This window comes from Podarcis erhardii (genome assembly GCF_964252035.2).
Source record: "Podarcis erhardii genome assembly, chromosome: 4".
Taxonomy (NCBI): domain Eukaryota; kingdom Metazoa; phylum Chordata; class Lepidosauria; order Squamata; family Lacertidae; genus Podarcis; species Podarcis erhardii.
Window position 1 is genome coordinate 35,044,019 of NC_138508.1, and position 23,136 is coordinate 35,067,154.

The 23,136-nt window shown below is 44.3% G+C and overlaps 1 protein-coding gene and 1 pseudogene across 2 annotated transcripts; both read right to left on the minus strand.

Annotated features, from left to right (window-relative positions):
• Positions 1-574: 574 nt before the first annotated feature.
• Positions 575-1,245, minus strand: LOC309340663 (small nuclear ribonucleoprotein E pseudogene; annotated as a pseudogene). The gene is made up of 2 exons: positions 1,186-1,245; positions 575-1,066 (listed from the first exon to the last, which is right to left on the minus strand). The product of its transcript is annotated as a small nuclear ribonucleoprotein E pseudogene (transcript).
• A 3,599-nt stretch (positions 1,246-4,844) lies between these two features.
• Positions 4,845-16,477, minus strand: CPOX (coproporphyrinogen oxidase). Its single transcript, XM_081859775.1, has 7 exons — positions 15,970-16,477; positions 13,011-13,154; positions 12,581-12,691; positions 11,444-11,585; positions 10,793-11,011; positions 8,497-8,601; positions 4,845-7,476 (listed from the first exon to the last, which is right to left on the minus strand). Exons 1-7 carry the CDS (start codon positions 16,427-16,429, stop codon positions 7,389-7,391), a joined length of 1,269 nt encoding a protein of 422 aa, XP_081715901.1. The 5' UTR covers positions 16,430-16,477; the 3' UTR covers positions 4,845-7,388.
• Between the last annotated feature and the right edge of the window lie 6,659 nt (positions 16,478-23,136).

The following is a 23,136-nucleotide window of genomic DNA, read 5'->3' on the forward strand; positions in this document are numbered from 1 at the left end:
TTTGCGACTAAAGAAATATTACATATTCGAAACAATGTTGCCCTCCTGTATTATTATTATTATTATTATTACTGTATTGCCATTCTTTAATGTAGTGTTCAGAGGTTGGAGGAAAGAAATATTTTTATTAAACTTTTCTGAACGATATATTGCCAAGGCGGCGGGCAGAGGGGCAGAAGCACAGAGCGGGGACCAAAGAGGTGTCCCCACCCCATTTCAGTAAGACATTGCGGGAGCAATGCCTAATTGCTGCAGAAGCTGCTAGCAGAGGCGACGCGATCTGGAGAGACGGTCTGTAGTCGAAACGAGCCTGGGATTCTTCTTAAAGGAACACGAGCCCTTTCAGATTATCCCCCATTGCACGAAAACCAAGGCTTCCATGCCCTCTCATGTGTGATATGAGGACGAGGTGGAGGCATGTTTGCTGGCCCCGGAGAAATGCAGGCACTCTGCACATGCTCAGATGCACAATCTTTGCCGCGCCCCCTTGGGGTTGAGCCCTGCCACTTAGGGGTGAGTAAGCGAGCATTGAGTGAGGCAGTTGAGAGGAGTAGCTTGCTTGCTTGCTTGTCTGTTTACTAATAAAAAGTTTTATTTATAAAGAACTACCATTCAACACCAATGTATAAAAGTTATTGAAAATTATGCAAGCACAAATTAAGTAACTGGCTTCATTCTTCACTCTTCAGACACCAGTGGTAGAATTTGGGAGTGATACCATTAAACCACTGCATGTTTTCTTCTATAGGTTTAAACATTAAAATAATAAGCAAAACAGACTCAGTAGCTATTTCTAGTTAGAAACACTCTGTAGAAGAGTAATATTGTCTCCTTTTAATAACATGATTCGACCCAGCTGTTTTGTCTTGGAGTGAATCTCCTCAGCAGCATCTAGAACCAAGTTCATATATTCATCAAATCCAATAATACAGCCTTCTCTCCTCATGTTCACCTGTTCATACAGCCACACCTGAATTCTGGACCTATTCTGTAGGTGTCTGAAGATGAGGTTGATGGGCTGCTCCATCACTTTCTGCACCTTCTGGCCTTGGGCTGGGAACGACCCCTGACAGGACGAGCCGACTTAGGCTGGACGGGGCAGCCCGCTTGTTTGATTGATTGTTTGATTGATTGATTGATAGCGTGCGGCTTTCGGCTTGAGCTTTGTGCTTTCTCTTTGAGCACTTCCTTTCCTCGGGACAGGAACGCTTTGCTCAAGCTGAGATGCCACAGAGCAAAAACCATAGACAGAATAATCATAAGATGATGCAGCCCCTGTACCTCTTTAGGTGGGGGAAAAGCTTAAACTTGAAGAATGAAAGGAACGCTTAAGGCACCGCTGGGATTCGAACCCAGGATCTCCTGTTTACTAGACAGGCGCTTTAACCAGCTAAGCCACGGCGCCTATTGTTACATCATCCCTTTATTGAGGCCTCCCCTAAAGAATAATTCAACTACTGCATTTCACAATGCAGGAATGTCTAAATGCCAGGATGACTATTAGATTCTGAGTGTGTGGGCAGAGACTGCCTTATCTTGTCACTTAGCAGACCTTAGTAAAAAAAATATGTGCTTAATAAATGTGGTTTTTGTTTTGTTTTTATTTTGCAAATATCCAACAAGCAAAATAAATAACAACATCTTGCTTTATTTAGCATGAATTCATAGCTGTCAACTTTTTCCTTTTTTTAAGGGAAATTCCCTTATTCCTAATAGGATTCCTCGCAAGAAAAGGGAAAAGTTGACAGCTATGAGCATGATATATACTAGACCCCCCCCCCTCCCCTTTGTGGGGAACATATATAGGAGTCGATCCAGGTAAGACTCGATGAATTGCAACCCAATTTTCCTCTTCCACGATATGAGATTTAGGAGATTTCAAGGAAAATGCACCCCAGAACCCAACCCGGGATCCTTCCGAATAAGCGGGTGGCTCCTAATTTTGTTTGCTTCAGGTCTTGCAGAAGGAATAATATACCTAAGAGGGTACGATAAAATTGTGAAACTCGCTTCCCTCTTCGTGTGCATTTCGCTTGTCACCTCGGATCCTTTCAGCTGAAGGTCCCCTCGCTTGCAGAAGCGGCCGTGAGCTCACCATTCATTCTTTGCAGAAAAACAAGCAGCGATCATTCCCCTGGGTTTTTGCTTTTCTCCGCCGCTGCCTGTGCATGAGATTGGGCAGGCAACCGCCCCAATTTCCCTTCGCAATGAGAAAAATATACGTGTTTTCAGAGTGCGGGCATCAGGGGAAATTCGATGTGCTGTATATAGTCTAACTTTGAAAAAAACGAAACTTCACACTAGTATTGAATTTCTGGAAGGGGCAAAATCTAAGCGCTTCTTTCAGCTTTGGCCGGTTAGCTCAGTTGGTTAGAGCGTGGTGCTAATAACGCCAAGGTCGCGGGTTCGATCCCCGTACGGGCCAGCTAACTTTTCTTTGCTACTAAAACATTAGTTTTCTTTGCTACTAAAACATTAGTTTTATAGATACAGTTGCTTTATTTTTATATTTATTCATGGAAATTTCCCCATAGGCTTTACTTTGTTCTCCAGGACGGTCTCTGCCCTGCAGTTGGCTTCTGCACAGTATGTATAAATAAAGTCTCTTCCTTCTGCATCATTTACAGATAGGTAGCCGTGTTGGTCTGCCATGGTCAAAACAAAATAAAAAAATTCCTTCCAGTAGCATTAAGGTGCTACTGGAAGGAATTTTTTTATTTTGTTTTGACCTTCTGCATCATGTCTCCAATGCACTAAAATGGTTTCTCTTTTAATGATTTGCTTTGTGCGCCCCTAATAAATTGCGTTAGAGAGCCTGGAGGTAAGAGGACTCCTTTGCATCCCTTTCCTCTAGAAAGACGGGAAACATTTCTAAAAGGGAAAAAAAGAATCAACAACTGGAAACAAAAGGTGGTTACTGTATCAGCTTTCTATTCTGCTTTTTTAAGGCCCAGAAAACAAGGTGAAAACTTTTGCCGTGACTCGGATTCGAACCGAGGTTGCTGCGGCCACAACGCAGAGTACTAACCACTATACGATCACGGCGCGCCACCGCTGAGCTGGAAAGTTTCTCATGAAAAAGCCTACTTGAAAACGATTAGCAGCGAGAGATGCAGTCTTTAACATTTCGCTGCAGGTTGTAATTAAATTGTTTAATACTGTTTATTAAGCAAAGCAAAAGCCTCCTTCTGATTCATTAACTACCCGCATTCCTTCTGTGTTTTTTTTGGTCTTGGTCCTGTTAACCTTTGTGTTCTGCATGCATTTACACTATTTGGAAATATTTTTATTCTGATGACAGCCTATATAGTTTTACTTCTGTAGAAGTGTAAAGGTATCGGATGGTTTCTCACACATATGATACCATTTTAGCCTAGATAGAAGCCCACCCATTGCTCTGACATCTCTCCTGCCTCTTCCTTATTCAGAAAACGTAAAGAAAGAAACCAGATAGTAAGATTTAATAAATATGTTGCATGTTAATGGTGGGGAATATTTTAGTTTCCTCTCCACCCTTCCTGCAGTTGAATTAAGCCCCTGATGTCACAGAGTAGCTTTCTTAATCCATAACTACCGTAATACAACACCTAGTTGCATGGTATTTATTGAAACCTTTGCTTTTTCTTATTTAAAAACACTTTTCAATGGACCTAGTCTAGTTTATATAGAAAATTTAACAGGTATCTTAAAATAGAAGGAATCTTTGCTGGGGGCTTTCTGTAGTAGAATCTTTTTGGTGACACTCAGGAAACTGAGTAAAACAAAATCAGGGAAGCCAAAAAAGAAACTTAAATATTAACAACTTAATGCAGGGCATAACATTTAAGGCCATTGAGCACATTTTTTTTACATCATTCATTGAAAGCAACAAATATGAAGAAAAGCAGAATTTTCCCTAGGGAGCATACTACAACATGCTGCAAAACACACTCAGCTTGCTTTCTTAAAAGTTGTTCTCAGATTACCTATAGCTGTGTACAGCAGTGTGTTTTCCAACTTTCACAGAACCTAAAAGTTAATATAGAACCACCACTTAAGATGCATTTTGGATGAGTGGGTACATCTGCAACCACCCTCACAGAGCAGAGATCTTATGGCAAATAAAAGCACTATTTGTTTTGGTGTGTCTGCGCCTTCAAAAATAAATGCCTATTGAAGTTACTGCTGCTGTTTGAGAAGGTAGTCAAATCCCAACTTGGGAGAAAGGCAGGATATATTAAATGTATAATTTTGAATATTGCTTAGGGCCATCCATGTGCCAGAAGAATCAAAACCTAAGCAGTGCCTTTTCAAAACACTGGTCTGGTTCGAAATTCCACAAAAACAGAACTGTTAGAAGAGTGAAATTTTAAGTTTTGCTTTTGAATATGAAGTACAATAGTGGGCAGCCTGACTGATAACTTTCAAAATAATACACACACACACACACAAAAATTTATATAAACAACAAAGTTATACAGAGTAAGTGTCCCATGAAGGATGCATGAGCAAATGAAGTTATCTGGGTGGTTCTCAAGTGTCTTGAGTTCTGAGATGTCCTTGAGGAGCTGGTTGGATCAGGATGAGGGGTGGGATGAATTACCTGCTCACAAGCCCAGGGAGGAACCTACCAGGCTGACAAGAGCCACATCAGGGTCCCAAGAACCATCACAGCAATGTGCATGCAAGACCACCGATGAGGAATCCAATCCTGGGAATGACCCCATGTTCACATTGCCTTTGTATTTTGTATAGAATAAACCACTTAAATTACTAACTACCTACTCATGACTTTTCATCACCTGTGATGATTGCCAGAAAACATAGCTCCCTAAAACCTGATAGAAAAATGACCAGCACACAGGTTTGTAGCCTCAGCTGCTTTATTCAGTTTCACAGTAAAGGATGTAAAGTTCTGCTGGCAAACAGAACATTAAAGTCAACAGCATTTTGTATGAGCACTAAATAAGTTATTAGGTTTTGTAGATTTGAAGGCTGTGCAGGAGGGAGAATGGAAGACATGGAAAAATTCAAGGGGGAAAATTCCCCTTTTAAACCAGGGGTTTTAAGTGATTGGGGCCGGGAGAAATCTTGGAAGAAATTGGAAACGCTGTTGTGCAAAACTTGAGCAATATTTTCAAATAGTTACAGCCAACTAACACTAGTGCATTTGTTCTGATTCAAGATTCAAAAGGTAGCAATGTAAACAATCATAGCATTGCTACTGCATTGGAGGACTTATCAAGCAACACGCTTAGCACATGATACTGGGAACTTTCAAATGTTGTTGGAGGCAGAATATCATGAAGGATTCGGTCAAATCTACAAAACATGGCAGCCTTTGGAATTTCTCTGACTCTTCCAGCTTCTCCATTGCCGCAGATTCCTCCATTTTCTGCATTGGGTGAAAAACTGAGGAACAATTGACAACACACATTCACACAGAAACACAAAACTAACTTTTGCACAAAAGAGCTGATCCATTTTTGGAAACCCATAAAGCTCGGCAAATATCCCATGTATGTTTACTCAGAAGTGCTCCAATGAGATCTAGCGGGTTTACTCCCAAGTGTGTGCATAGTATAGTGCAGAATATACAACTGAAAATTTTAAATCCAGAGGGGAGTTTATTTGTGGCCTTCTGTATGTTGTTGGGCACTAACTCTCATCAGCCCTAGCCAGCATGGCTAACAGATCATGAATGTTACAGCCCTGCTGCTAGGTTTCTAGTAAGGGAGACCACTGAAGGTTTTGCCAAAAACAAACCAACCACTTAAAATTCTAAGGAAGCACACTCCGGCTCAGTTATTAAAAACGTATTGTGACCTTCGCTACAATGCAAGTAGAAGAACATCATACCATAGGTATAGAGCCATTTCCACATGTAAAATCTAAGCCTTGGTGTTTAAGAAAAGCCTTTCATGACAAGGTGCAGGTGCAGTAAACCTGAGATCCTTTCTTCATAAATCTGATGTGACAGATTTTTTGCTCTTTTAAAGACATTCTCAGCTGACATTCTTTTATCACCACACATCCCTACAGTACATTCTGCCAACCCAGACAGGATCAATTTGAATTAATTGAGGCTTTGGGGGCCTTTTGGGCTGAAAAGTGGTATAAAAATAAGCTTTCTGCGGTCTACATGTCTACGGTCGTTTTCCAAGTGTCACTAGGCTCACTTTTAGGTTTGGAATGAATCACTTGCAAATGTTAATACGAAACAGAACTGAAAATCGAAAGGTATGCATTCTATTCCATGCAGCTTTTTCATTTTATTTACAAATGTGGGAAATACAAAGAGGGCACGACTTCTAAAATTGGTCCAAGCTGTCACTGCTCAACTGCTCTTAGCCATGCTTCTGGGCCTGTAGAAACTCCTCCCTTGGACTAGGTTAAGGCTTTTTGAGGGCAAAGGCTGAAAAAAAATCATCCAGCAAGACAGAAATGTTACTTACTCTGTGCATATGCTGGGAAAATGTTCAAAAAACTTGCACATGTTCAAATATGTAGGAATATAGGAAGCTGCCCAATACAATATCAGACCCTTGGTCAATCTTACTCAGTATTGTATGACAATGACTGACATTGTATGACAATGACTGACAGAGGCTAGTCTCCAGAGTTTCACACACAAAAGGATTCCCTCTTCCCTACAGGAGAAACCAGGGATTGAACTTCTGGATGCAAAGGATCCGCTTCACTAGTGAGCTACGGCCCTTTCCCAAACGTAATGCACTGTATTTTATATAAGGTAATTTATGCAGTACTGTTTGTGAACGCATATTACAGGAACCTCAACTGGTGATCTAGTGACGGGAAACCACTGTCCAAATTTCTTTTACATTGTTCTCATTGCAAAATATTCCCCATCATATTACTCATTTGAGAAATTATTGCAGATCAAAAGGACAAGCTTTAAAATACATGACCCCATGGGACACAAAGTGGATTTAAAGAGAAAGCAACTCTTAACTGTTGAAATAGGCTAAGATAGCCTATAAAAGAATCATGCCAATCAGGAGGGTAAATCAAAGGAGGTTCCTGGAAAAACAGCTTTGGGTCTAAACCTTAGGAGCTGGTGCAGAGTTTTAGGGCAGTGTGTGCCGACCACATTTTGAGCGCATTTCACCTTGTTGGGCTGCCTCTGCACCAAGCCTGTTGCATTTTCAGCAGTGTATCATACAAATGGTCAAGTGATCCTCCCACCAAGAAACTGCTAATGGAGCAGCTTGTGGCTTTTAAAATGGATATTTACACATAACAAAATTGAAACACTATTTCTAAGGCACATGATAAAGAGAATAAGTAGATAAAAAAACTAACTGCCACACAATGGCAGTTTGATGAGCAAGCAGGCAGGAGTTTGTGTCCTTTCTTCGTGGCTGGCTGAGGGCAGCCGACGCAGCTTGTCAGGGCACCCAGTCTTTTGGATGGCGCAAAACTTCTAGGATTTCAGCTTCCCTGGAATTCTCTGGAGGAGAATGCATGTATTCCCACCTGCAAACAATTTTAAAATTAGAAACATACAATTACTTTCACCTGGAGAGCAGGATGCATGCTCTCTAGACGGTACAGTTTCATACTACTTTTGATATCTCAGAGTGGGACCCAACGGGTGTCTATGTGATCTTGATTCACTAGAGAGGAGGGGAGGGGGGTGTCCACCAATTTCCCCCTCTCCCTGCAGACTGTGGCACTCAACGCCGCCTAATTCAGCTCCCAAGAGTTGGGGAACCCTGTAGAATAGCCAGGAAGACACGTAAGTAAAGCAGTAAGAACTCCATGAGAAAAGGTTTACCTGTATATAAAGCAGGACTTTTGAATATCCTTCATCTCTTCCTCATACTAGATAAGTATCCAAACCACCCTCCCTTATGGTAGCAGCATCTCTCTCCACAACAGGAAAATATGCAGATGGAGGGACTCAGGGGAGGAGGCTGTTAGCCACAAACCCAGGTGAGCCCTCATCAGACCCTGAGGTAGTCTAGGGGAAGCAGAGCTTCTTGTACTGGCCAGACACTCGGCGTGTTCTTCATTTAAGCATCAAATTCAGAGGAGCAGAACAAAAACAGTAGCTGGATACTTTCCAATGGAAAGGCAATATCCCCAGCCAGTCAGCTTGAGTCCCCCAAAATTAAAACCGAGTTCAGGTTCACAACATGGAAAAAGACCCAGCTGATGGCACTCCCTCACAGTTGCCCATTCACTAAGCACCCAGCAGCAGCAAATATCTACCTATCCCCACCTCTCTCGGGTCTCTTCAGAGGGAAGTGTTCTTCTCACAGTGGCAAGGACATTCTTCACCTAGTGGCTTAGTGCACATGGAAATATGGATTCTGAGAAAGCTAGTTACTGCTACTTATTGCACAAAGCTAGCTAGCACACATTTGGAGCTGGACTCTCTTTAAACTCACTGCAATGAAATCTTGTTTGCAATTAAAAAGCAACAAAACTTGTTAGTTTCCTATCAAGCAACACCTGAAAAGTTCTGTTTAGAAGTTGAGATTATGCTCTTACCTGGCAGTGAGTGGCAAAGACATAAGGATGCTTTCAATCCTAGATCCTGGTGTTGCAAGTCCAAACTTAGTACCTCTGTCATAAACAAGATTGAATTCCACATACCTGTGGGAAAACACAGGGGAGAAAGAGAGACTTTTGTCTGTTTCCTTAAACTGTGTTACTAATTCTGGCTTTGCTAATTACAGTGGTGCCCCGCAAGACGAACGCCTCGCAAGACGGAAAACCCGCTAGACGAAAGGGTTTTCCGTTTTGGAGGCGCTTCGCAAAACGAATTTCCCTATGGGCTTGCTTCGCAAGACGAAAATGTCTTGCGAGTTCCTGCGGGGTTTTTTCCCTCCCCCCCCCTTTTCCTAAGCCCTAAGCCGCTTATCAGCTGATCCGCTAAAAGCCGCTAAACCGCTAATCCGCTAAGCTGTCAATGGGCTTGCTTCGCAAGACGAAAAAACCGCTATACGAAGAGCCTCAAGGAACGGATTAATTTCGTCTTGCGAGGCAGCACTGTACAAGTAAAGGAAAGAAGTTCTGCAGGAAATTCTACCCCAGTACCTGGCCAGGGAAATCCTGCATAAAAGCCTTAGCCTTCATGATTTTACTAAGCACTTTCCACATATTTTCAGGTTGAACTTCATTAGAAGCTAAAAAAAAAAGTAACCCAGAGTCCAAGGATCTTAAGCTGAATTCTGAAAGTCGATGCTTGCAGAGAAACTTGGAATAAATCCAGCCATGCACATAGGTTAGCAACATTGCTAGTAAAAGAACTGCTCAATTGCTTGGCTCAGAAACAAAAGAGCATCAGTGTGAGACCTACTTCAGCATTTGTGCAACAATCAATGCTCAGTATTGTCTCCCTGAACAAAATAGGAAACACAGAAAAACTTTTATTTTTCAAGAAAGTCCAGTCACAGTAGACTGAAAATTACTTTTGAGTCCTAGGCATAATTTTGCCATTCCAACACATGAACCAACCACAGAAGCCTTCCCAGCTCTACAGCAGCATCCTTATCCCATATGCTAATGCCCTCCCAGGGCCACAATCTCAACTGGTCACAGGTCTCCTGCCACCTTCTCTAGTTGCTACCTTAGAGTATAAGCCATTGTCTTTGAAGCAGGACAGAAAACGAATGCTTAGTAACATTTTAAAAGTTGGAAACGACAAGTTTTTGGTGTGTCTCAAATTAAAGGAGAGAAAGGTTGGAAGCCAAACAAAAATACAGTGGTACCTCGGGTTAAGAACTTAATACGTTCTGGAGGTCTGATCTTAACCTGAAACTGTTCTTAACCCGAAACACCACTTTAGCTAATGGGGCCTCCCGTTGCCACCGCCAGACAATTTCTGTTCTCATCCTGAAGCAAAGTTCTTAACCCGAGGTGCTATTTCTGGGTTAGCGGAGTCTGTAACCTGAAGCGTCTGTGTTGGTGACACACTTTTTAGACATGCATCATTTCGCAACACAATAACTGAGTTTTACTAGCAAACCGGAGGTTAAACTAACCCCTTTCTAGCACCGGCAGGAGTGTGGGCAGCATTTGCACGACACACCTACACACTGCAGCCGACACACTAATGTGTCACGACACACAGTTTGGAAAGCTCTGTTATAGGATACAGCCAGAGTCACGTTGACTGCAATTTCAAAATGTGCACAGCAGAGAACTCTCTATCTTAAAGACCAGTCACAATGAATGGGGAAAAGAGGGGTTATAATGGTCAGATTGTTGCTCCTTATCTTAGTGCAAGGAAAAACAGAACTCAACTACCTTAATCCCAGCCTCTACATGGTTTATCAGAAGACACGAAGCAGCCCCTGTGTTTTCTCCCTTCAAGCAACGCCCTGATCTCACAAAACCAGAACCATGCTCCAAAGCTGTCTTTAGAATCGAAAGATAATCAGACATAGTCAGCACTTCGAATTTCAAATGCTGCAACAAGATTGTTCAGAAACTGTCATTAGTTTGTGGATACAAGTATGCTGATAGAGTTCAGTTGGCGGGGACATATTTATCTTGCCAACAGGGAAACAAATTCAGTGTCTTCCAATTAAGTTCTGGGCACAACTCAACAGGCTGGCAATTAGAAGCCTGGTAGAGCTTCGGATGATGAAGAAATTAGAATACCACTGACTTAGGACAAAGACACGAAGAAGGTTCTTGGTTACTTCAAATGTACTTCAAATGTATTAAGCTGACATTTTATGAAAAGGGGGCAAAAATGTTTTGGATTAGCCATCTTGCTGATCAACTGATGAGCAAAACAGCACCCCTTCCCCATGGTTTGAAGCCTTCCAAAGCTCACCTCCCTCTGCGGATCTGCTGCCACAATTTTTCCTCTGGTGAGAAGGTGTCATGGCAGTGCTTCTTCACAATGGGAACATAGCAAGGCACAATGGCTTTGGCACAACTCTGCACAAACTGAAAGACTTCTTCTTTTGAAGGCGAGTCCAGGTCATCAAAAAATATGCCTCCAATCCCTCGTCTTTCTCCTCGGTGCTTGATATAAAAATAATCATCACACCTACAACCATGAATGTTAGGCACAAAAAAATTGGTTATATCAGCAGATATTGAAATACATCACTATGTACAGCCTTGTGGGGGGCACAGCTGCATAATCTCCACCTTTAGCAGAAGAGTAGGGTGAGGGGAGGGGAGGGGAGGGAAGAGAAGAGAGTCAACTCTCTCTGGTCCCATTCACTTCTTAATGACATCAACAGTACAGACATTGCCTGAGCAGCCCTGTTTAGGGAAGTTTTTAATGTCTGATGTTTAATTGTGTTAATATTCTGTTGGGAGCTGCCCAGAGTAGCTGGGGAAACCAAATCAGATAGGCAGGGTATAAATTTATTATTAGGGGTATAAATAAATTGATGATGATGATGATGGTGATAGAGGACATCTATCCAAGCTTCCTTCCTCAAGGAAAATTTGATTAGGGCTTTCTACATACCATTTCTTAAACTTGGGATACAGCTCTGGATTATGCCGATCACAGGCTTCCTTCAGAGTTTTGTGAAAATGAACAGCATCATCTTTGTCCAAGTAAGTTGGAGTGAGGTCTGTTCCACCACCAAACCACCACTGTGTCGTACCTAAGGGCAAAAAAACCCCCCAACAACTACCTAATTATTTTACCCATAAGAAAGTTATTAGATATATTTGAGCTGTTTCCAACGCTCCACGACCTGAACTCTACTTATGCAATGGGAGTTCCCCTTCCTCCCCTCACCACCATGCCCACAAAATCTGCTCTGGAGGGCCCTGCAACCCCTTAGAGCTGATTTTGAGGGTATACAGGAGGCTGCAGCAGACAGGAATGTTCTGCAAGTGGAAGTCTCTAACATCACTTTTTTACATTTACTCTTGTAATATATGAATAATCACATGCATTTACTTATTGACTCATCTGTAATACACACACACAATTATATATATGATCTTAAGGCAACTGCCTGCATTATACTTGCCAATACATCTGAGGAAAATTTTGAAGGGTAGTTGAGAAAATTGATTACATACAAGGCACTTATTTTAACTTCTGCACTCTCCCAGGCTTATGGATGAGAGAAATTCTTTTTAAAAGTAATAAAAACCAAGTTCATATATAAAAGGCAGGTTGACACTACGGTCCCTTGGTCACAGAATACATATCAGAACATCCTGCAAAAAAAGGATTAAAGCATCTGAAATGCTTCATAAAATAGTTGTGGAAAACTGAAGAGACCATTGTAAAGAAAAATACTCAGATATTTTTAGGATGTTAAGACAAGCAGATTCCACACCGCCTAGGTTAATTGGTAAAATTCATGTTCTTTGAGACAGTCATCCCACTGGGAATAAAGGAGATAAATTTGCTACCTACATCTTCTCAATCTTCTTTTCTCCCTCCTGCTGACTTCTCTAATAGGTCATGGCTGTAGAGATCTGTTATACATGCCACAGATCATCTTGTTTAGGCAAGCAGAGGTTAAGGAGGGCAATTCTCAATCTCTTACTGCAGCATAAGAATTCTCCCTTCTAAAGGTGGGCGCCATTATTTTTTCACTCACATATAATTCAGACACTCCTGGTTCATTACTGTTCTTACCATCGGCCTCCTCAATTTCAAAGTATCTGTAGTTGAAGTGTATGGTGGGGACGTGAGGGTTCTTTGGATGAATAACGGAGCTGACTCCCATAGCACAAAAAGGCAGTTTTCCTGTAAGGCAAAATAAAGGAAGTCTGTGCCAACAATGAAAACATTATCCAAAACAAAACAATTTTCTCTAACCGTGCTTCCAATTCTGCATTGCGCATCCCAGAAGCAATGTGCACGGACCCACAACTTTTTAGTTTCAGTTTGTTTTTTGCTGAGGTGACACTGGAGCTCTTATGCACCTATAGCAGAGCCTGAGCCTTGCATCGTGCCTGAGCCCTGCCTCAGCTTGCCCTGTATGCAGCCTGAAGCCTGCCTTGCTTTGCTACCATTCAGAGCCTGGCCTTGGGCAGATCCAGATTTCCAGAGCAACATGCCTTACCACTTTTGCCCTTCAGAGTTTTCCCTCTGCTTCTCATCTGTTGAGCTGCTTCTTCAGAAAGGTGTCCAAAAACAACAGATACATTAACTCCGGCCTTCTCAAAGACTTCTCCATTCTGTAGTACGCAGCTGATGCCTCCCCCACCTGTTAAAACAAGAAGCAGGATTTCATTTCACTACCAATCAGTTCGAAATTAGTGTACACCATTTGTAAAGACACCTGTTCATATAGTTATCCAAATCTAGGCAATTTGGTAGCTTGGCTCTTCAGAACAGGAAAAGGCAGCATTCAAACTGCTGAGGAGCGGCCTGGTGGGACTTGACACTTTTACACTTTGTTGATGATTTTGCTAAAACTGGTGGCAGTCAGAATGTTGAGTTAAATTGATGTTAAAGTCTTCCTTTCATCCATGCCCCTCAATCATGGGAGCAGTGGGATAAACTGTGCAATGATAAAACTTTCAATAATTATCTTGAGGCATGAAAAATTCACAGAAGTATTATTTCAATTAAACTTCAATCAAGTTGGGATGAATTACCACTTCATGGAGAGACGGCTATTAATGACCTGAAGCTTGTAAGGAACAGTCACCGACCATGTTTGCAGGTCACAATACGCAAGATGGCCAGCATACTATGGTTTCAGAAATAAGCAGCATGCTTGTGCCCAGTCAGATTATTCCTTTTTCACCCTGCCCCATGCACAAGAAGGAGAAACAACCCAGGAAGTCATCATTAAGGGTGGCTTTCTATACTGCCCAAAACAAGGAGAATCCTGGTCTGCTGCCTCCTAACAAACCAGCATTTAAAAGTCAACAACAAACTATGGGTTAAGTCTGGTTTGCTAAAGGGTAACAAACCTGGATTTGGGCATCACAGGAAATCAAGCTGAACTGCAGCTTCCTGGCTTGCACGAAGGAAGAGTGAAACAGGAGTAATTGGGCAGTGGCTTCCAGTATGCTGCTGGTTCCCAATGTAAGCCAGCAACCTTGGCTTATTGCGATGTGTGAATAAAACTACAATCTGTTACCAAGCAGAACTATAGTCAGAACTACCTTCCATCTTATTAAGCAGAAAGAAAATCAACCAATTAAGTTTTTCTTAATTTTTTTATTAAAAAATTAAGTTATATTTTTATAAAGCTTCCTCTCAAAAACAATGCGCATTAGGACAAAAAGGAGACGTGATAGTTTTTTTTCTGGTTTTAAAGATGCAGTGTTCTCTGATATTTGTAAAGAACAGATAGGACCTCAGTGGGACCCTCCTTTCTTATCTGCTTCACTCCACGCACCCTGCATGCCACACTGGCCTCAGTCATACAAAACCCTCCCTTGCATTCAGTCACGCTCATCTTCAAAAGTCAACTGCCCATTAAACACAAATCATTTAAGGGAATTTTGCCTCTAAAAATGGTCTAGTTCAATTAACTGTGCAACTTTGACTTTTACAACTCTTCTGCGTCTGTTAGATAACCTTTTGTTCCTGATCTGGCAATTCACTCCAGAAGCAAATATGATTAACAGGAGAAAACTGAGAGGCATTTATTAACAGCCCCTGAAGTCCTGGGCACAAACAGAAACTATTCAAAGGTTAGGTACTCTCATATTAAAAATTCTAAGATTACATTTTTTAAAACTCCAGTTATCAATCTAAGGCACACACTTCCCAGATGTCTACCTGTCTTCCCTAAAGGACATCCCTCTCATAAAGAGAATTGTATGAACATACTGTCCAGATCCCATACACAAAAGATGGACTAAAAAAGTGCCAAATATAAGATATTCTAAGCTTCCCACCCCTTCCAATCTGCAACTTCCTTATGTTAGGCATTTTCACTGTATATACAGAAAGACCATACTCTCTTATGCTCCAAAATAAGCTACTACGTCCTAGTTTGATAGCTATAAACACGAATGGATTCAAATTCACCATTAAACACAGTGATAGGAGTATGTTTGTCTTCAATCACCAAAATTACGACAGATCCACTGAAAGGTGTAAAAAAGCAATTAATCCTCACTCTGCAAACTTCCCGCTACAGCTCACTTACTATAGCCACACTTACACAGCCAAACATGACGTTTTTTGCAGTTACACAGACACCCCTAAAACTCACATGGCCCATACTCAGGTGCAGGTAACACAGGTTAAATATCCTTTACCCTTGCACAAGTTTATTGCAATCACATTCCAAGTCACCAGCTCTTTGGGTGATGAAGGGAATCAAATCCAAACTAGCTATACTGCCTTTGTTTTGAAAGGTGTTGCTCAAGCAGTGCTTGCAATCCTGTACATGCTTATAGGGAAGTAACCTTGTGGTTGACCTTACTTACAACAGAACCAAGTCCCTTGAGTACAGTGGTGGCTATTCTGCATCAATGAGACTGCAAACCTAACCCTACTTACTTAAGGAAGAAACCCTCACTGAATTCAGCAGGGCTTATTTTATGTGTAGAGGTGGTCAGAACAGACTGCCTTTAAGGAGAGGGTGTTTTGATGTGATGCTTTTATCCTAGATGATCTCACTGAGATCCCTGCATGGCAGGGGGTTGAACTGGGTGACCCTCGGGATCCCTTCCAACCATAGCTGTCAACCTTCCCTTTTTTTGCACGAAATTCCCGCTGTTTCCCGCTGCTATCCCGGATTGTTAGATATCCCGTACTGTCCCCGGGACAGGTGAGGCTGCTGATCCCTTATTTTCAAATCTGAAAGTTGACAGCTATGCTTCCATCTCTACGATTTCAGCGATCCGTTTGCTTTAACAGATCATATAAATTCTATCATTTTTTAAAAATTGTTATTACGTTCTACGCTTTTTTGGTTCAAGCCACCTTGAGAGCCCTTGCCAGGGGGGGGGGGGGAAGTCAATGACAACAATAATTCCGGGAGCCCGAAGTGCACGTGTAGGACGTGCACTTCCGTGCGTGTGCTCGGCACCCCCCTCCGGAACTTGGGTCACCTTCCTTCCTCTCCCAGCGGTCCACGGTGAACTGGGCGCCGCGGTCGACCTGGGCCAGGGCGCTGCACACCTGGCTCTGCGTCTCCATGATGAGCAGCTCCATGCGGCTCCGCATGGCCCCGCGGCGGTCGCGCAGCTCGCCCAGCCCGCTCACCGGCGGCGCCATGAAGCGCTCGCAGCGCAGCGCCAGCTCGTCGTCGCCCTCCGCCTCCCGGCCGCCGCCGCCGCCAGCCAGCTGCCCCCGCCGCCGCTCCATCTCGGCCCGCCGGGCCAGCCCCAGCCCGGCCAGCGCCGCCGCCGCCGCCGCGCCCCAGCCGAGCCTCTCAGCCCAGCGGGAAGCTGCCGGCGGCGCCCCGCAGCCGCCTGCCCAGAAGCTCCTCCTGCAGCAGCGGCGCGGCCCCTTGCCCAGCGACATGCCCCGGGCGCCCGCCGCGCAAACCCCGCGCACCAGCAGCGACATGGCCAGCAAGCGCGGACCTCGGCCACCGCCTGCTTCTCACGGCCCGGACTACAAGGAAGAGGCACACACGCCCCCTCGCCTCGAGAAAGGGGCGGGGGAAGCAAGCAAACAATCCGGAGCAAAGGCTCCTGGGGAACGTAGTTCGGCGCTCCGTCGTGTGCGTCGCCGCCGGGAGGCAGGCAGACTACAACTCCCAAGCAAGCTCCGGAATGGGCGTCGGAGCGGAGAAGCGCCTGCTTTGCGCAGCGCGGCAGGCAGGGCAGCACGTAGGGCGCGTTGTTGGTCGCGCGGGCGCTGAGCAAAGTGAACTAAGCCGCCCTGTGATCGTCGGAGGAAGCGCGGCATAGAAGTTCAATAAATCACAATAGTAAAACGCGCCCGCAGCCCTGGGTCCTGTTTGTCTTAACGTGAGAGCGTTGGATCACGATGCATCAAGAGGTTCAGTCCTAAGCACTCGTGGAGTAAACCCAGACGAAGGAATTCTTCGTCCTGGTATATGTGTTTATCAGCTTGGCGCCACCTCGGCAGTGGGGCGTCTTGCACTAGCTGCCTGAAGCAGGTGCTTCATCGCCCCACCTGGTGGGTGGACTGACTGCAGTAGGTGGCAGAACTGATTATAAATGGCCAACTCAGTCTTGGAGAAGAGGTGGTGCTTTGTGGTGTTGCCTTCACTTTCCTTGTGATAGGAATTTTGAGGTCTTAGATATATGTTAAATGTTCATAAGTGTACCAACCAAGCACGTACATAGATCAGCACAGGAAGACCGACCTGCAACCATTTTTGATTCACAAACTGCCCCAAACTGACTAAATGTTTTCTCTGCAAGGTCAAAGGAAAATGGAAAAGCCTCCCCGTTGTCTTTTCCTTCACAAATCCTGTCTTAAGGGTATGTCTGTGTTTGAATAGGGTGTGAGCCTGTGCCATGGCCAAGGAACTAAGTATTTATCATTACAAAAGACTGGCCAGGCTCCTCAGGCAATCCAATCTAGTAAGCAGGGTATCCAATCAAGTAACCTGCCAGACAGGAGATAAACAACGACAGGAGAAAAACAACATTCAAATTTCTGTTTTAGACCGCCTTTTCTGTGATGTAGGTATGATGTACCTGGGGGTGGTCTTGATTTACAGGGTGGCAATTTCAAAAGTCTATATAAGGCCTTGCGGGCCATTGTTCTGGGTTCCTCCTCCCTCTTGTGTGTAGTGAGGGAGGACCCTGTTGCAACAGTTCAATAAAGATCAGGCTTACTAGCTGCTTTGCTTCTCAATATTCTCTGGTTGGCATCTGTTATTTTCTCCTACCAATAGAGAACCTATGTAAGGACTCTATATGGGCTCTTGGATACCCCATAAGGGAAAAAGGTCAGATTTTTGTTTACAACATCCTGCACTAAAAAATGGTACAGAAGAAAGGCATTTGCTCCCGTGCAGATGTTGCGTTTCTGAAATACACAGTTTTTTGTGATCACACAGATGCTGATTTCCACCTTCTGCTGCGGCTGTCCACATGAAGGAGAAGTTCGTCAAGGCCTCGAAAGAGAGAGATACTTAATGTCATTATGACATCAGATGATTGACAGGTGGGCAACTTCAAAGTTGGTTTGCAGGGTAGGCCCACCAGGACAAAAAGTTTATCCACCCTGATCTAGGGACCTTTTGTATTCAATTGGTGCTCAAGCCCCTGCCCAGGAAAACCTAGGACCCTAGTTTGGATGTCTGGGTAACAATTCCCATGCTCATGAAATATGCCTAAGCACAGTATTTATTCAAGTTAACAGACAATAGCAGCATTAGCAATCTGTCCTTTTGTGAGGGGTGTGTGTCCATTTAAAGACTGAAACAAAAGGCGCCTGATGAATCTCTGTTGGCAGTGGATTTCATTGAACTAGGCCAACAACACTAAAGACTTGGTTGCTTGTTGCTGTTGCTGAGCTGCACTAAAAGCTCATCCAGACTTCTCTTTCTTTCTTGTGTCTAGGCATAGGTCCACAGTTTAAAGCTCCATGTCCAAGTATTTTTTAATTTTATTTTCTTGCCCTTGCAAAGACAGTTCTGAAAAAATAATTTTGAAAACAATTCTGTGGGAAACCTGAATTTCCATTTGTTCTGATTCAGTGTTAAAGAGTGGGTTTTCCTGGGTTAAGACACAGATCAGGAAAGTGCATACCTGTGCCTAGAAAGGATGGTGCAAAAACTAAGTGTGGATGAGCTCTAACTCGGGGAACAACCAATGAAACTCCTGCAGTTAATCTTAGTGACTGAGGTGGCATATAAGGGTTCAAGTGGTCCCTGAGGTATGCTGGACTGAAGTTGTTTAGGGCTTTGTAAACTAATACAAGGACCTTGCACCTGGCCCAGTAGTAGATGGGCAGCCAGTGCAGATGTTTAAACAATGCTGTCACATGTACTCTGACAGCAGGCTGGCCTCTGTGTTCCACACCAGCTGGAGCTTCTGAACCAGCCCCAAAGGCAACCCCACCCAGAGTGGTTATAAGCTTTCCTAGTCACAGAAAGCTTAGGCCTCCAGTGACATATCCAGGGGTACCCGCAAGCTTGACAAAGGGTAAAATATACATTTTATAAACAAACAAACAAGAGACTGGAAAACCATAAATTTCTGTAAATCCACAGCTGCCCTTCTCCTCCCATTGCCTAGTTTTGCTAGAGTAAGTCTATGTCCTTTGAAGCAACTCATAGCTAATTCAAGGATGCAGTCAGTGAGGTGGGGTGCCTTGTGCACTCTACAAAAATGCAAAATCTTGAGAGTGCTGCAACATAAATTCTCCAGTAGGTGGCAGCAATTAACTTGGGTGTACTCATTTCACATGCTAGCAAGGTTATGCTTAAAATTCTACAAGGCAGGCTTAAGCAGTATGTGGACCGAGAACTCCCAGAAGTGCAAGCTGGATTTCGAAGGGGCAGAGGAACCAGAGACCAAATTGCAAACATGTGCTGGATTATGGAAAAAGCTAGAGAGTTCCAGAAAGACATCTACTTCTGCTTCATTGACTATGCAAAAGCCTTTGACTGTGTCGACCACAGCAAACTATGGCAAGTTCTTAAAGAAATGGGAGTGCCTGATCACCTCATCTGTCTCCTGAGAAATCTCTATGTGGGACAAGAAGCTACAGTTAGAACTGGATATGGAACAACTGATTGGTTCAAAATTGGGAAAGGAGTATGGCAAGGCTGCATATTGTCTCCCTGCTTATTTAACTTATATGCAGAATTCATCATGCGAAAGGCTGCGCTGGATGAATCCCAAGCCGGAATTAAGATTGCCGGAAGAAATATCAACAACCTCAGATATGCAGATGACACAACCTTGATGGCAGAAAGTGAGGAGGAATTAAAGAACCTTTTAATGAGGGTGAAAGAGGAGAGCGCAAAATATGGTCTGAAGCTCAACATCAAAAAAACTAAGATCATGGCCACTGGTCCCATCACCTCCTGGCAAATAGAAGGGGAAGAAATGGAGGCAGTGAGAGATTTTACTTTCTTGGGCTCCATGATCACTGCAGATGGTGACAGCAGTCACGAAATTAAAAGACGCCTGCTCCTTGGGAGAAAGGCGATGGCAAAGCTAGACAGCGTCTTAAAAAGCAGAGACATCACCTTGCCAACAAAGGTCCGTATAGTTAAAGCCATGGTTTTCCCAGTAGTGATGTATGGAAGTGAGAGCTGGACCAGAAAGAAGGCTGATCGCCGAAGAATTGATGCTTTTGAATTATGGTGCTGGAGGAGACTCTTGAGAGTCCCATGGACTGCAAGAAGATCAAACGTATCCATTCTTAAGGAAATCAGTCCTGAGTGCTCACTGGAAGGACAGATCGTGAAGTTGAGGCTCCAATACTTTGACCACCTCATGAGAAGAGAAGACTCCCTGGAAAAGACCCTGATGTTGGGAAAGATGGAGGACACAAGGAGAAGGGGATGACAGAGGATGAGATGGTTGGATAGTGTTCTTGAAGCTACCAGCATGAGTCTGACCAAACTGCGGGAGGCAGTGGAAGACAGGAGTGCCTGGCATGCTCTGGTCCATGGGGTCATGAAGAGTCGGACACGACTAAAAGACTAAACAACAACAACAAAACACTGCAAATGCTACTGCCATCTGGATGGCAGGAGAAATTTGTATTCCAACCAGCAGGTATCAGCAGAAAAGGTTCTGTAGCTGCTTTCAATGTCTAGACTATTTCTTTCTTGCTTGCTTGCTTGCTTTCTTCTCCAAAAATATTTTTTATTTCTGTGACAAAAAAATTGAAAAGGTCAAATTCCATTATATTGCAAAGGAAGACATAGACATAATCTGCTCTTCCCTTGAAACCAGTTTCAGGAGTGTCTGCAGGTCTATGTCTAGATTATTTCTGAAGCATCAGCCAATCCTGAGGGAAGCAGAATCCCAGCTCCTAGAATGGCTCACACACTTATAGCCCTAGTAGGGATTACAGAAGGATGACCCACTTATTAGCGGTTTCAACCAACAGGAATTGCAGCCTAGGATTTTCCCTATAAGGTTAGCAAATCTCTCCTTCAGGATTAAGCACAACTGTAGTTCAGCTCTTAGATCTAGTGGCAACAAGACCACTAGGTCTCCTTCTGTTGTTGTTGTTTAGTCGTGTCCGACTCTTCATGACCCCATGGACCAGAGCACGCCAGGCACTCCTGTCTTCCACTGCCTCCTGCAGTTTGGTCAAACTCATGTTCGTAGCCTCGACAACACTGTCCAACCATCTCATCCTCTGTCGTCCCGTTCTCCTTGTGCCCTCCATCTTTCCCAGCATCAGGGTCTTTTCCAGGGAGTCTTCTCTTCTCATGAGGTGGCCAAAGTACTGGAGCCTCAGCTTCACGATCTGTCCTTCCAGTGAGCACTCAGGGCTGATTTCCTTAAGAATGGATAGGTTTGATCTTCTTGCAGTCCATGGGACTCTCAAGAGTCTCCTCCAGCACCATAATTCAAAAGCATCAATTCTTCGGCGATCAGCCTTCTTTATGGTCCAGCTCTCACTTCCATACATCACTACTGGGAAAACATGTCTTTAACTACCGTATTTTTCGTCCTATAGGGCGCACCGGCCCATAGGACGCACCTCGGTTTTTTTTGGGGGGGGGGGAATGAATAAAAAAAAATTATTTTCCCCCCCAGCCCCGGCTGCCGTCCCAAGCCTTGCACACGCCTGCCCGAAGCACGGGGCACCCTCCGGAGGGCTCCGCGTGCTTTGGGCAGCAGGCTGCCGCCCCAAGCCTCGCGCGGCCGGCTGGAGCTCCTGCCGGGCGCGCAAGGCTTGCAGACACTTGCCCGAAGCACGGGGAGCCCTCCGGAGGGCTCCCTGTGCTTCGGGCAACAGGCTGCCGCCCCAAGCCTCGCACGCTCGGCGGGACCTCCCACCGGGCGCGCAAGGCTTGCGTACACTCGCCAGGGCTGCAGGCTGCTGTCCGCGAGCCTTGTGAGCCCACGGGAACTCCCGCCCGGCTTGCAAGGCTTGCAGAGAGCTTCCTGAAGCCTGGAGAACGAGAGGGGTCGGTGCGCACCGATGCCTCTCGCTCTCCAGGCTTCAGCGAAAGCCTGCATTCGCCCCATAGGACGCACACACATTTCCCCTTCATTTTTGGAGGGGAAAAAGTGCGTCCTATGGGGCGAAAAATACGGTATATAAACCTTTGTTGGTCTCCTTCTATGCCCACCAAATGTGCAGGCAGGCTGAGGTGCCACTAGCAGGATCCCTCTTGGGAGTAGCTTACAGAACATGCAGGGTGTTCCAGGTGCAGGGTGCAGCTGAGCCAGCCAAGGATCCAGTGGATCCCAAGCTAGTCTCATCACTGTGACATGATGGCATTGGGCCTGATCGCTGCACCACCTCCAGGCTGGCACAGCACATCCTGGCTGGTGTGAGTGGCAGGGCCATTGTTGCATCTGCAACCCTGTCCCCCCGTTAAGTCCCAGTGCTCCCCAGCAGGGTTTTGGATTGCTGTCTTCTCCTTTCCCCCTGTGCTCCCAGTGACACTTGTGCTCAGGCTGAAACAGGCTGTTATGGAGGGCAGTTGGCAAAGAGCCCAGCTCCAAACACAAGAGTTTGGAGTCCCTATATTGCTTTGGAAGTCCCTATATTGCTTCATTCAGTTGCTATGTTTTTGTAGCCATCCATCAACTCTCTTATGCAAATATTAAATGAACCAAATTTCTGGAAGCTTCTGTCACGTTATAATGGGCAACGTCACTTTATGTAAATTGCTTTGGATAGAATCTCTGCTCATTCTTTTGCATAGCAAACCTTTCCAGCCATGGCTTAAATTTGCTGCTAAGGATTTTAGTCCAATGCAGACTAGGCCAGATATCATCATTTAGCTAAATTATATATTTGGCATGCATGGCTATATAATGCAATGCTATATGCAAGAAGATATGAGATGAGGGATCTGGCTCTGAAGAATTTAGAAAATTGGATGTACTGGACCGATGTCTCACCTCAGTAATGAGAGCCAACAAACTGAAGCTCAATCCAGGTAAGACTTTTCTGGAAATGCCAGAAAGAAGGAACTTTCATCAATATATTATGGAATGTAAGCAGATTGTGACTTTTTTCCCTGTGGAAAGGTATCGGAGATACTACAAGAGAAAGTGCAGGATGAAGTCTGCAAATAAAAGCAACGATAATGCTATTAAATCATTCCTGCAGCCTTAGCGTGGGGCTTTTAAGCAGGAACTGCC